At 42.4% G+C, this 13,696-nt stretch overlaps 1 protein-coding gene across 1 annotated transcript in view; it reads left to right on the top strand.

Annotated features, from left to right (window-relative positions):
• Positions 1–6,158: 6,158 nt before the first annotated feature.
• Positions 6,159–13,696, top strand: part of NUDT14 (nudix hydrolase 14) — a gene marked incomplete at both ends in the record, with an annotated part of 49,133 nt that continues 41,595 nt past the window's right edge. Inside the window, one exon of the mRNA XM_079537941.1 lies at positions 6,159–6,239. Within this exon, the coding sequence (XP_079394067.1) occupies positions 6,159–6,239 (81 nt within the window). The remainder of the gene's footprint in view (positions 6,240–13,696) is intronic.

The raw sequence follows: 13,696 nt of genomic DNA, 5'->3' as shown, positions 1-13,696 counted from the left end.
GGGGATTGAGATAGCCGGGTCATGGCTAGAGCCATGGCCAACACTCAAGCATTCAGCCAGTCGGGCTCCAGTCCTTTTTACAGACAATTTCAAACAACTGGAACATCAAGATTCCCTAAGAAATCAAAATACTTTTCTCCTTTCAGCTCTATTGCATATGTATGGGATATGTATGGCATATGTATGTTTTCTCCTTTCAGCTCTATTGCATATGTATGGGATATATATGGCATATGTATGGGATATATATGTATGGGATCCTGGGCTCCATCAGGAGAGGGGTGGTCAGCAGGGACAGGGAAGTGATTGTCCCTCTCTACTCGGCTCTTGTGAGGCCCCATCTGGAGTACTGTGTCCAGGTGTGGAGCCCTCAGTACAAGAAAGACATGGAGATTTTGGAAAGGGTCCAGAGGAGGGCGACTAAGATGATCAGGGGGCTAGAGCACCTCCCCTATGAGGACAGGCTGAGGGAGTTGGGCTTGTTCAGCCTGGAGAAGAGAAGGCTGCGGGGCGACCTCATTGCAGCCTATCAATACCTGAAGGGAACCTACACCCAGGAGGGGAGTAAACTCTTCATAAGGGCTGACAATAGCAGGACTAGGGGAAATGGATCCAAGTTGAAGGAGGGAAGATTTAGGTTGGATGTTAGGGGGAAGTTCTTTACGAGGAGAGTGGTTAGGCCCTGGAACGGGCTGCCCAGGGAGGTTGTGGATGCCCCGTCCTTGGACGTGTTCAAGGCCAGGTTGGACGGGGTCCTGGGCAACCTGATCTAAATGTGTATGTTTGGTGGCCCTGCTAGGCAGGGGGGTTGGAACTACATGATCCTTGAGGTCCCTTCCAACCCGGGTGATTCTGTGATTCTGTGATTCTGTGATTCTGTATTGGCCAAAGAAAAGCAGATTTCTTATTCCTTTGCCCTTCTTCAGCTGTTCCTTATTACTCTGCGTTAGTCTTGTTTGTTTCTTTGTATAAACTGGTTTGTAGCTCTTTAGGGAAATTCACTATTTTTCTACCTGTATTTCTAGCATAATGAGACCCAGATTGTAGTTGTGCATGGTGCTGCAACACAGACAACAAGGTGTTATCGTTTTCTTTTTTTCCCTCATTAGAGAGGAGCTTATTGAAAAATCAAAGTCTTCCCTGTAATCATTTTCACTCTGCTAGCTGCAGGCAACATTTGTTGGATAGTAATTAAAATAATTAAAAAGCATCTGAATTTTGCATACATATTGTTTCTTATTTTTTCCACAGGCGATGTGTTTGTTCTTCCCCCAGCTGAAAAGCTAGAAATCAGAATTTACTTCCAATGTTCTCACCTCCTTTTCTCTATTTTATACCATATTGCAACTTGTCATATTTTGTTATGAATACCTTATGAACTGCCTTACTGACATATTAGCTACATATTTATGTGGAAGAGCTTTTTTTTTTCCTCCACTATTTTTAGAGATCAATATAACATGTCATGATACCTGCATCTATAATTGTACTGATATTTCAATCATATATTTTTTATATTATTTACAGTATTTAGTACAGCCCAAGGCATTGTACGAGCCCTTCATTTCCCTGGGCAGATGGCTAAATTCCAGCTCTTCTGAAAAATGACACTATTCTAGTTGAAACAGGTGAGCTTTTCACTATACCCACAAGACAGTACTTGGCTTTGCAAAGTAAAGATGGTCATTTCTCACTCAAAGAGACTCAGTTTGATTTTCTCAAAACAAGCAGGAGCCAATGAAAAGATCTAAGGCAAACAAACCAAAATATTCCCATAACCCAGAGTGGTGCACACCAGCAATACCACACACCGTTCCTGTCTCGCTCATGCTGTCAGTCCTTATGAACCAAATTCTGCAAACCCATACACGAATAATTACTCTGAGTCCTTCTCACTGAAGCTATTCATGTGATTAAAGCAACCCTGAACCAACTGATGGTAAATAAAATTGTTGGAACATACTGTTACATACCGTAGTGTGGACCTCTGATTTTATATTTAGTAATGTAAATGTAAATCACTTAAAACAACACCAAAAATAAGTCCCTCAGATAAGTTACTATTAAAATAAAATAAAAATTTCTCTAGGGCTCCATTTAAAATGCCAGAAGAATTGCATAAGCACAATCCTGACTTTCATGAATGTAACCAGGGTGGTTATACCCCAGAACTGAGTAATAATTAAAAGCAAGATATTGGCAGCTTCAGGCTTGCTTTTTTGCAGGAGCCCAGGGGGTAAACTTTAAAGGCAAACTTCAGAACAGCCACTTCATTATAGAAAGAACCTGCACCTTATCCCCAGAGAGGCACTCATAACATCTCTGAGGCAACGCAAGGATGGCCCACGTGCAGAGGACATGCTTTCATGCTGCCACCCATATGGATTTCTAACATGAAATTACAAATCATGCTGGATTTTGGATCTTTTATCCATCTTTTGGCAGCTCTGCTGGCTTCCTTTTGCCCATCACTGGGGACTTAGATTATGTGTTCCCCTGACATCAAAGCCTTGCTACTAAATTCGCGGCATCTCCTCAGCACAGGACCTGTGCTTAGCAGCTCACAAATGATAGATTTGGTGTAGTTTACATTTCCTCGCTTTTTTCCTGTAACCATGATGGTTAGAAATAACTTTTAAAAATGAAAGCTGAGAATGGCAAGTGAGTGAGCCTCTAACTGCTGAGCCTTTCATACTTGCAGTATCTTAATAACTAGAGTACTCACACACATAAAAAAAACCATGAGAGAACAATGATATCCTGCAATAACTGGAGATAAGGAAAGGTCTGGACTTGGTGATTTTGTTCATGAGCAACGGTATGCCAAGGAGCAAGGTAAGCCTGGTGAAGACAGACTGAATTTAAAAACATGCACACACACAGAAATCACTGCGCGAAACGCGCTGCCTAACTGTGCATGAACGCACCCAGCAGTCAGGCACTTTGCTAAGCTTCAGCAGGGACACTCCTCTCTGCACATGGAAAACAGTGGGGCTGCAGCAGCAAACTTGCGGAGGAAGCATTCCCAGTTGTGTCCTAAAGTAAACAGCATAAAACAAGCTAATAGGGATACAACTCAACCCTCTGCAAAGTACATACCCACGGAGCGTGCATCTATGTGTGTTTCAGGGGAAGGAAAGGTCTGTGTCTGCAAAGAAAACTGAAGCTCAAGGAAATTTTTTTAAAACACCAAAAAATTGTTTGGAAATCTTGCTGGTAGTAAGAGTTATACAAAACATCGATATTTTAGTAACTTACAACAGGATACAAGCAGGTCCAGGTCACCACTCATGACAACATTACATATGACATTTAGAATCATAGAACCCCTAGAGTTGGAAGGGACCTTTAATGGTCATCTAGTCCAACTCCCCGGCAATGAACAGGGGCATGCACAGCTAGGTCAGGTTGCCCAGGTCCTGATCCAGCCTTGCCTTGAAGTCTCCGAAAAGACATAACACAGAAATCCTTTTTGAGGAAGAAAAAGCAATAGACGTGCTGCCATGAAAGGCAACCTGTCATTCTGACGCCTTCTTGTTTTTTGGGAGTCAAATTAACAGTAACACTTAGGAAGGAAGATGTGATGGAACAAGGCAATTGGTTTTGGAAGCATATTATTTGTATCTATTTCTATTAGGAGTGTAGTGGTAAAAATGGATAGTGATCTGCAAAGAAACTGCGATAGCAAAGAGTCATCCGGGATGTAAGAAGTGTGGGAACTGATAATCTAGTGACAATATCATATAAATGTAAACGTTATTTATGGAGAATTGCTAATTGAAACCAAAGGACTTTGCAAGCAGTTAAACATCTGCCTAAGCTTAAGTATCAGAACCATCTCTGTAAGTAATAGACACGAACACAGCACTTGATTACCTTGGAATTATGAATGCCCATTTTCACGTTTCTGGAGGAATGAAACCACCTTAAAATAGGAACTGCTTTGAAACAGGAACAGACATGTGGACATGTCTAGTAACACACAACATGGTACAGAGATCTGCAAGCTGATAGTGAGCTGGAGTAATAAATCCATATGGGGCAGCACTGAGCAAATGCCTCCCAATGTTCTCTGGAATCAAGTTACTCCAGCAAAAGTGGTGAGAACATGGTGGGCACGTCTGCTCTGGTGGAACTTTGTGTGCACTGTGTGAACAGAGCTCTCCTGACCCCAGAGCCACGCTGCCATGTAGCATCTCTGCATTTGCTGGGTGTAGTGAAGTTACATCCAAGTCACAGTCACTGTGCTGCAGGCAAGCTACAAAAGTAGTGCAAGGAAACAAAGCAGAAGTACACCTCGCTCATTCAACAGTAAGTTATTCCCCTTTGTCCATGGGAGCAGGTGGGAGCAGGTGGGAGCAGAGGGACATTTCCTTCCCAGGATTGTTCTTGGTCTTGCTGCAAGCAGTATCTAGACATTAATTGTAACAAAATTCCTATCCAGCTGCTCAATACCAGTTTCACCGCAGGGCATATTTTCCTATTTATTCTCTCACTCAGATCTCACCTGTAGCACTAAGCTAGCTCCTCAAACTTACTGTTATGTCCTTAGTTCAGCTGCCTGCTCACAACACCATCTGATACAGAAGTCTACTTCCAATTACAACTGCAGGTACATTAGCAAGACCAGGTCTGTGACACGGGCAACCCCAAAAGCTTCCCACCTAAGAATAAGAATGGAATATGCAATTCATCACATGCTATGACACGTTCCCAAAAACATACGCACACTCAAAACCTCAAAGTAGTGTCAGAATGTTTATTGAAGAGGGCAATCTAACTGGCTGAGCCGACCTGGTACCCGGTAACTTTTAACATAAGCAAACAGAGATACTGTAAACTTGCTGTGCACGGAAACTGTGTTTATACTTAAGTTGGTCTTGGAAGACTTAAAATAATTTAATAGCAAAATATAGCTTAAGTTCCCAGGAGCTCTGAATGACCTCAAGATCACTGTGAGAAAAACAGAAATATGGGGATACATCCAGCGATGCAAACAGTCACACCAATACTTTCAAATAGTCAGCTAATAAAATACGTTCAGCTGCCTACTTGTCATGAAAGTTTTACAAATATTTCTCTTAAAAGACACTACTTTTTGGTTCCACAAAACACAAAATTTTGTCACTTGCATTATCAGAGCTGACAACAGGCGTTCTGCAATGTAAGTGCTGGCCTCACTTCTCACTGAGCTCTGTAATTGCTAGCTATCTTTTTTTTTAGCCATATTGTTAAGACTCTCACCACCACCAAATTAAGGGATAATAAGCTTATTAATGATGCAGGGGGAGAGATTAGAAAAGAAAAAAAAAAAAAAGGGATGGGAAGAATTGCAGGTTATTCTCAGCGTAGTCCATGTATCATAAAATAATTTGATTTTTATGGAAAATAAAGCAGCCATACGCTGGAAAGGAGGTGATGGGGTCACCACCCCTGGAAGTGTTCAAGAACTATGGAGGTGCAGCACTGAGTGCCATGGCAGTGGGCATGGGTGGGGTGGGATGGGGTTGGACTGGATGATTTTAGCGGTCTTTTCCAACCTTAATGATTCTACGAGCCACCCCTGGCGCAACTTGATGTCATTACCTGTCATCCTCTCAGTTACCTGGGAAAAGGGGCTGACTCCCACCTCACTACACTCCTTTCACAGAGCTGCACAGAGCCACCAGGTCTCTCCCGAGCAAGGCACGCAGGCAGATGGGACCGTCCTTTAACACCCAGGTCCTCATCTGGCAGAGCTGAACACGCAGCCAGGATCAGGATGAAATTCAGACAAAACTCAGCACTGACTTCACATCTCTGGTTTCAGCTTAGAGCTGGAGCACAGCACTGACGTTCACGTGTAGAAACAGCTAACAGACAGCAAACGTTCGCCTTCGAGAAAGCAGCCTCACACACAGGTGTTTCTGCACAGGAAAACCTACAGAGGCCCCTTCGTGCCGCTGCCTCGCTCCCTTTTTGGGGAGAAAGCCGGCATTTCAGCTCCTCTCAGAGAAGGCAGGCGCCGCGTCCCTGCGTCACTGCTGCTGAACGAACGGAGCTGCGGCCCCGGGCTGTGCCCGCACCCAGGCCCTGCCTCGCCTGGCCCGCAGCGGCTGCGCGCGCCTCTGCCCTTCCTCCTCTTCCTCTTCCTCCTGGCGGCTGCCGCCCTCAGCGGGATGGACGCCATTGAGGAGCTGGCGCTCCAACCCTGCACGTCCTCTCTCTACCTGCGGCCTTTCCGCCTCACCTACCGGCAGGTGAGCGAGCGAGGGAGGGAGCGAATACCGGCTAGCGGCTCGCCCGCCCAGCGTCTTCCCCCACGTCCCTCCGCCCCTTCCCTCCGTCGAAGCCGGCAGCTGACGAAAGGGGCGGGAGGCCGCGGGGAAGGGCAGGCGGGCGGCGGGTCCCTCCGCTGTCCCGCACCCCTCCCAGCGCCGCGCCCGCCATCTTGCCGGCGTCGCAGTGCAAGGGAGGTTGCGCGGGGCTCGGCCTGCAGCCAAGCTGGTTTCTTTTCAGTGTTGTTTTATATTTTTATATGTGGTTTCCCTAAAGAATCACAGAATCAGAGATGTTGGAAGAGACCTCTGGGGATCATCTAGCCCAGCCTTTACTAAGGCAGGTTCCCCACAGCAGGTTACTCTGCTCATTGGTTGGGATAATTAAATTGATTTGCAAAGAGCTGTAAGTTTGACACTGAATTAGTTATTTCTCTTTAGGATATTGGAAGGAAACTTGAAGAATGTTCTTTCATACTCTGAATTTTTGCTGGGTTAGTGTGTAAATAGCACTTAGCAGTTTTATTTTCATTTCTGAGTCATGCTGTATTTACTTAGAAAATGGGATTCAATTAAAATGTATGAAACTATTACAAAATTACATTTAATTGAGTACAAGTGCCTCGGACGGGTTTCTCAACGCATGCTGAGAAACAGCGTGTTTGTTCACATGCTGTGGTTTGAGAAGGGATGGCACTGCCACCAAAAGAAGTACACTTGCATTTTCTGCTGTTGTGCTTCACTTTCTCTCTCCTCCTTTTACAAGGCTCTGTGCAGCTGGGTCAGGGATCTGCTCCAAGTCATAGAATCATAGAAGTCAGGCCTAATTGGTCAAAAAGGAAACAACTTTTGACCTCAACCAGATCTTCGATTCAAGTGTTTATTCTAGCAAAGGAGAAGTGATAATCTGGTGGTTAGGGATGGATGTTTGGGGGCTGATTGAGGGTAGAGATTGTTTCTGTTGGCCTCAGCACTATCCTAAAATGAAGGTGGATGATGAGGGTTTATATGGTGTTTGTACAAAATCTAGCTTGGACCCAGCCTCCTAAGAGCATATGCTGAACAACACGCAGCTGCCCGCACCTGACCTGGGAGACGTGCCCTAAGTTTATTAAAAGCACACTTTTTCATGTAAAAACTGACTTACTAACCAAAGAAAAATGCTGGATATTTTTAGTCATTTGACTAATTGTTTAAAAGGTGTTTAGGCCTGCTGAAAACCTCAGGAAATGCGTAAACACTGAAGTGTCTAAAATCTGAAAAGTCTTTTTGAACAAGTGGAATCATCTAAATGAAGAAAGTTTAAATAATAGCATTTGTTACACTAGGAAAACTGAAACTGTTTGCATACTTAGTTAATGAAATGCATGGGATCTCGCTGTAATTGGAAGGCTTGAAGTGGTCTTTCAGATATTGTTTCACAAAATGTGATGTGTTCTCTAAAATTCATTGTAGTCTGAAGAAGATTTACTGATGCATATTTTTATGTTTGTTTAATTCTGTTGAAGGATACTTTTGTCCTTATAGATTGTCATTTTGTGGATGCCCCAGCCCTGGAGGCGTTTAAGGCCAGGCTGGATGTGGCTCTGGGCAGCCTGGTCTAGAGGTTGGTGACACTGCCCATAGCAGGGGGGTAGAAATCAGATGGTCTTTGAGGTCCTTTTTGAGGTCCTTTTCAACCCAGGCCATTCTGTGATTCTATGATTTTAAAGTCCATTAAGAATTGTTACAAACAATATGTCACTTTATTTCCAAACATCCAAGAACAATTAAGCCATGGATTCTTACCTACTTCGTCTACAAATTGCACTACTTACGTGGAGATAATTTTGATCCCATCACTATGGCTAAAACAATGAGCTCTTCAGCGGTTAAATATAAATGTAGATACGGATGATTTGTATCACAGTTTATCCTCCAAGTCTGTTTATATCCATTAAACGTGCATCCCGCTGAGCTGTAAACTACCATTGCTGCAGCGAGTTTGCAGACTGCCAGAAACATGCAGCACCAGAAGGTGATCCATAGGGGGGTTAAATAAGAAATGGTGAGGGGATAAGGCTGTTAGCTTCTATCGGTTACCAATGCTGAAGGTGATTGTGTCAAACCTCATCAAGTGGAACCAAAGGCTTGGAAGGCTTCTGTATGTGCAGAGCGCTCCTGAGCAGTAGGCAGAACTGTAGGCCAGAAGATTGGGTATTTCATCCAGCTCAATGTTTTGCTGAGTATCGGGGTGCTCAGACAAGGATCTGTGGACGCATGCAGGAACGGAGTTGTGTGTACTTTGAATCAAGTCTGGTGGTTCCTTTCATGTTAAACACAGCTTGTTAGGTTTGTGCTCAGGTCTTAAGTTTGCCTGTGCTCTGAAAGCTTGGATTTGTTCCATGTTTATATAATGCAAAAGTAGAAACAGAAGCGCAGCAAAGGAGTCATAGAAATCAGCAAACTGTAGGCAGATTTGGATAGGCCCAATGCAGAGGGCTGTCTTTAAAACCGTGATTCAAAATAAAAATCTACGGCACCTTGGAATGGACTTCACTTTCTAGATGGGATTTTCAGCCTAAACTTTGTCCTCACTCACATACAGGATAGCATCTGGCTGTTATTAGTGTGTACTTGCCCCCATAGTGCAAACTGATTTGTTGTCTAAAGAGGCTCCTTTTTAAAACATATATCACCTACAGAATTTGCTTCTCTACCAGGAACTGCGTGGTAAATCTCTTTTCACTTTTTCCTATTGAAGTCTTTTTTTGCTTTTCATAAATAATTTATTCAAGAGACCAGAGGGATGGCTAATGAGAGATTAACTCTATGCCCAAGGGCTAGGGCATTTCCCTGGGATGTGGTAGAGTCAGGCTGCAAGATCTTGCTTCAATTAATATTGCTTCCCACATCACAGGAGAGTGCTCTCACTGCTGGGAAACACATTTGTGTGTAAATCTTCAGCCCTCTTTTGTGTATATTAGCCAGGCACCGGCCTCTATGCTAGACAGACAAAAAATAAAAAATAATAATAGAAATAGAATAGAAAATGAAGGTTACAAAGCCTGCTGAGGCTGAGCAGAGTTGTGAGGATTTGGGGCAGCTTTAGGTACCTAAATGGAAATTACGTTCTCTGTGTTCTTAATAACAGTTGCATGGGATTTCGGTTGTTCTTAATGTTGGGTTTGGACTGCAATATAGGGTTTTGACAGGCAGAGCTCTGGCGAATCTTCCTGTAGTAATATGTTAGTGCATGCATTTGTTTGTCTGCAGTACTGGTAATTACCCTGTGAGAATTAGCAGAAGCAACAGTATTTTTGCTCCAGCTCTCACTCTGCTGTTCCAGTTCAAACCTACCTTTGTTAGCCTTTTAACTAAATTAGCTCCACACAGGAGTGAGTGACTTGGCATGTTCTTTTTGGTGACCTCTGAGCTGGGAAGTGTCCTTCCATGGCAGGCAGAGCATGAGAAGCGTTTAGATGGAGGAGTAACAGCTTGAGCACCTATGGGAACTTTTGCCCAGAGCTCACATAAAAAGGTTTTGTGGATCTAGCCCAGACTTCTTTAGCTTTGTTTTTGAAGGTTGTTCTGGCAAGGGAGTTCTTGCCACGGTTTCCTTGCATTGTATAAACATATGCATTCATTCTGCCCAGGAACTTTAAGAAGTTTGTTACTAGACTAATTTCAACTGTCATTAATTTTCCTAGTATGCATGTGAGTGAGGCTGTATTCCAAAACTGTGGAATGGTGAATGGGCATCTATTTCCCTTATGTGGGATAAACCTGAAAAACTGTGCATCTCAATTTCAGGATATGATCAGTCATGGTAAGCTGGAACTCTTTGCTCTTCTGTGAGCTTCACATCCCTTCCACAGTTCAGAGTAGTTGTGCTCGTGTTTCCTCCCGATGTAATGTTTAAAATAGTTTATTTTGAAATTAGGTATGTGAAAAATGCTCCTTTTAATTGAATTTTAAGGTGTGATGCTTTCATTCTGTGTTAAGGGAATTAAATTATAATCTCTTGAAGTTTTACAGTCTTTCTAAAGTAGTTTTCAATACTACTGTGGATTTTAACACACGATGAACTTTATAATGGATGGAAAACATACCTCAGGGGTAGCATACAATTCACTAAAGAATAAGGCATTTCTTATTTCTAATCTTAGGTTTGATATTGCTTTCTTTTGGGGCTATGAGCTACCACTGCTTCTGTGTCTTTACAATTTAACTGCCTCAGAGATGTCAAGAAGATTAAGACCCTGATTCTGTGATAAGCTGTGTGCATGCAGAGCAGAAGCTAGGCCTGTATCATTTATGTCATGCAAACTTTGAAGATGAAAAGAGCAAAGCTGTGCAGTGTTAAAATAATAATAACAATCTGATTTTACATTAAAAAAAAAAAAAAATGGTTTATATGGTAATAGCAACATGAATGTGCCCAGCTGCCTGAAATATTCTCTGGAACTTCCGTCTGCTTCTTTATAAACATAAAACATTCTTTTTGTATTTTGACAGTTAAAAATGATGCTGTTGAGGGAGTAAACAGATTTTTAAGTTACCTGTTCAAACAAGTAAGTCTTCTCTTGAATCTTCAGAAGGCTCCAAGCAGTAGGAAATATGCTACTTGCTAATACATTTATTTTGCACTTCATTTTTTTTCATAAAAATGGTGCAATAAAAGGAGATGCTGTTTTCACTGCAAAATTTGTTTCATTTTCTTCAATTTGACTAGTCTGTTATGTCAGTCCATAACATCAATCTTAAAAGCAAGCTTGCTGCTGCTAGCTGAGGAAGTCTCTGAGATGCAAATTGCAGAAAGCTGGGAATGTGTTAACAGTATATTCTTCTTCAGGCATCTGGGATCCTGGATGAGATAGATTTTTGATCTGCTGTTGCTGTGTTGACTGGGAAATTATGGCTGAAGTGCAACATGATTCTTTTGTATGGGTGGAAGAATGGAAGCGTGAAAGTTTCACAAGAACAATGTTAGGGAGTTAAGCATGGAGGGAACAGTTTCCTTTGGAAGGAGCAGTATTCTTTGTAACTAGAGCACAGGTTTAAGAAAAGAAATTACAGAATCTAGGTGTATCTGCTTCTGAGTCAGCTATACAGCCTTGAATGGAGTTCTGGAAATCTGCAAGATATATTTGTATGAGATATTTATGAACTACCACAGCAGGAAATGAGAAGCATTACTAAATAAGAGCAGGAGTTGAAAAGTAAACAAGTTCTGATTTTTGTTTCAGTGAACATTAAGCTGTGTAAGTCTGAATGCCTTTGTCCAGCGTACTTTCAGAAGAGAATATGGAGTTGTTTGAAGTAAACACGTGAAAATTAATTGACAGCAACAAAACTTCACATTTTTAGGTCAGTCGGTGAGTCAGTAAACTTACGACAACAAATGTCATTCACTGCAAAGAAGAAGACTGTGTTGTGCATCATCTGTAGCGTCCTTGCAGTGGGCTGAAATGTGCCTACTCTTAGGTAGCATTAAAATAGACTAGACTACTTCATTTGGAAGGGACTTAGGAAGATCATGATGTCCAACTGCTATGAGATTAATATGTCATTAATGTCATTGCTGGCTACACAGCTTGGTTGACTTTGGAATATCTATGAAGTTGAGACCAAGCATTAGGAGGAAATATGTGTGTTGTCTTTCCTTAAGCCAGTACTTTGCAGGTTCTCGTGCACTGTTCTGTGAGGCTGTTGGACTACCTGCAGACGGTCCACCAGCTGGCTAGGAGAACCAGGCTATTTAGCAGAAGGTTTTAATGTGTTACCAAAGGTCTGCAGCTTCCGTGGAAGATGTTTCCAGGTCTGGAGGTAAAGAGGCTGCAAACCATTGCCTTTGACAGCACTACGCCAGTAGCCTCATCTGTGAGGGCTTGTCTACACAGGACTTTCCTGATTGACTCCAAGTCTCATTCTACAACAAAGAGTCTGATGCTGTTTATGTTAAACCACTTTCAAAGTACCACTGCACTTTGAATTCATACCCTACCTTAATCCACGCTAACTTTCCCGTTCATGCCCTAAGGGAGCAGTAAACTCAGCAGAATGACTTTGTCCACACAGGGGTTTAATGGAGTTTAACTAGCAGAATTCAGGTTCATCAAGGTACTTACTGCAGATGCGTTTTCTTGATGTCCTGCTATAGGCGAGCCATAAGAATGAAGGTGGTTTAGTTCCATGTGATTGAACCATGTTATAAAAGCCATCATCAAGATTTTTACTTATTTATTTATTTTTTTGCTGGAGTGTAAAGTGGCTTTTTTGACTCGTTTGGTACTGTCTCCTTTGTAGCAATTGCAGTTAGATCTGAGAAATAAAATAGTGTTTGTGTACTTCAACAACAAAATGCTGTATTTATCTTTCAGTTTGGATCAAAATACATATGTTTGCTTAAATAGCAGATACTTCTTTTTCCCAGCACAAAAAATCTGTCATCTGAGTCATTACTTCAGCTATGACATTATGTGTATTCTGTATGTTTTAAGCAGATGAACGCTGTAACATTTTGAGTGTTTACAGCAAATCTGAGTATTATGGAAATGAGACCTTCTCTGTCAGTGGGAATATTCTCTAAAATGTCAAGTTTTGATGGTCTGTATGGGATGAAAATATGCCTTCTGATATTCCTGAAAATACAAGTGCATTTTCAATAACTATTTTACCTCAACTCCTGCTGTATTTAAAACACATTTGTATCTTCATTTTAGCTTACAGAAGATCAGCTCCTGTGCTTTGAAAACTCTTACTATAAGCTCAGGCTGCACGAATACGCTTTATGTAGCAGGCGTATGAAGTTTGCTGCCTCTCTGCCTTGCACTGGGATTCCTTCTTCTCTGTAACTTCGTCACAGGTTTTTGCATCTCAGAACTCAGCTTCTCGGCGCTGTCCCCCAGACATCAATCAAAGGCTTGTTAGCACAGTAATGCTAAAGTTTACTGAAGTTTAAACAAAGTAAAGCTCAGTTTTTCTTAGTGGTCAGCTCATGTCATACTAAAGCCGCGATCGCAGTTCAAAACAGCATTAATTATTTGTTTCACGTCGTGGTTGCTGTGTCAAAATCCTTTAAATACCACATGGAGCTGAGAGGGAATCTTAGGGCCTGTGACAGAGCAGCTGGTCTGGACATGGGCTGATGCCCCGGTTGACAGGTTGTTGGATTAGAAAGAATATCAAAGGCAGTGAGCAAGATTAGGGATAAGTGAACATCTGACAGCAGTTTGCAGCAGGGGAGAACAGATGATAAACAATGGGAGCGGGGCATGTGGGGGGGGAGAGGTGAGAAGGCCATGGGAAAAGTGTGGCGGCAATCACTGAAGCTCCAGGTTGCTGAGCCTCATGAATGGGACAGGAAATGGGATTTGCTGGGACAGATGTGCTGAGTGGTGATGAATACATTATAGGGAAATGAGGCTAAACTCCTCAAGGTGAGGGATGTGCTTTCT

The sequence above is a fragment of the Tetrao urogallus genome (genome assembly GCF_951394365.1).
Source record: "Tetrao urogallus genome assembly, chromosome: 6".
In the NCBI taxonomy this organism is placed as follows: domain Eukaryota; kingdom Metazoa; phylum Chordata; class Aves; order Galliformes; family Phasianidae; genus Tetrao; species Tetrao urogallus.
This window is presented reverse-complemented; position numbering and strand designations above follow the sequence as displayed.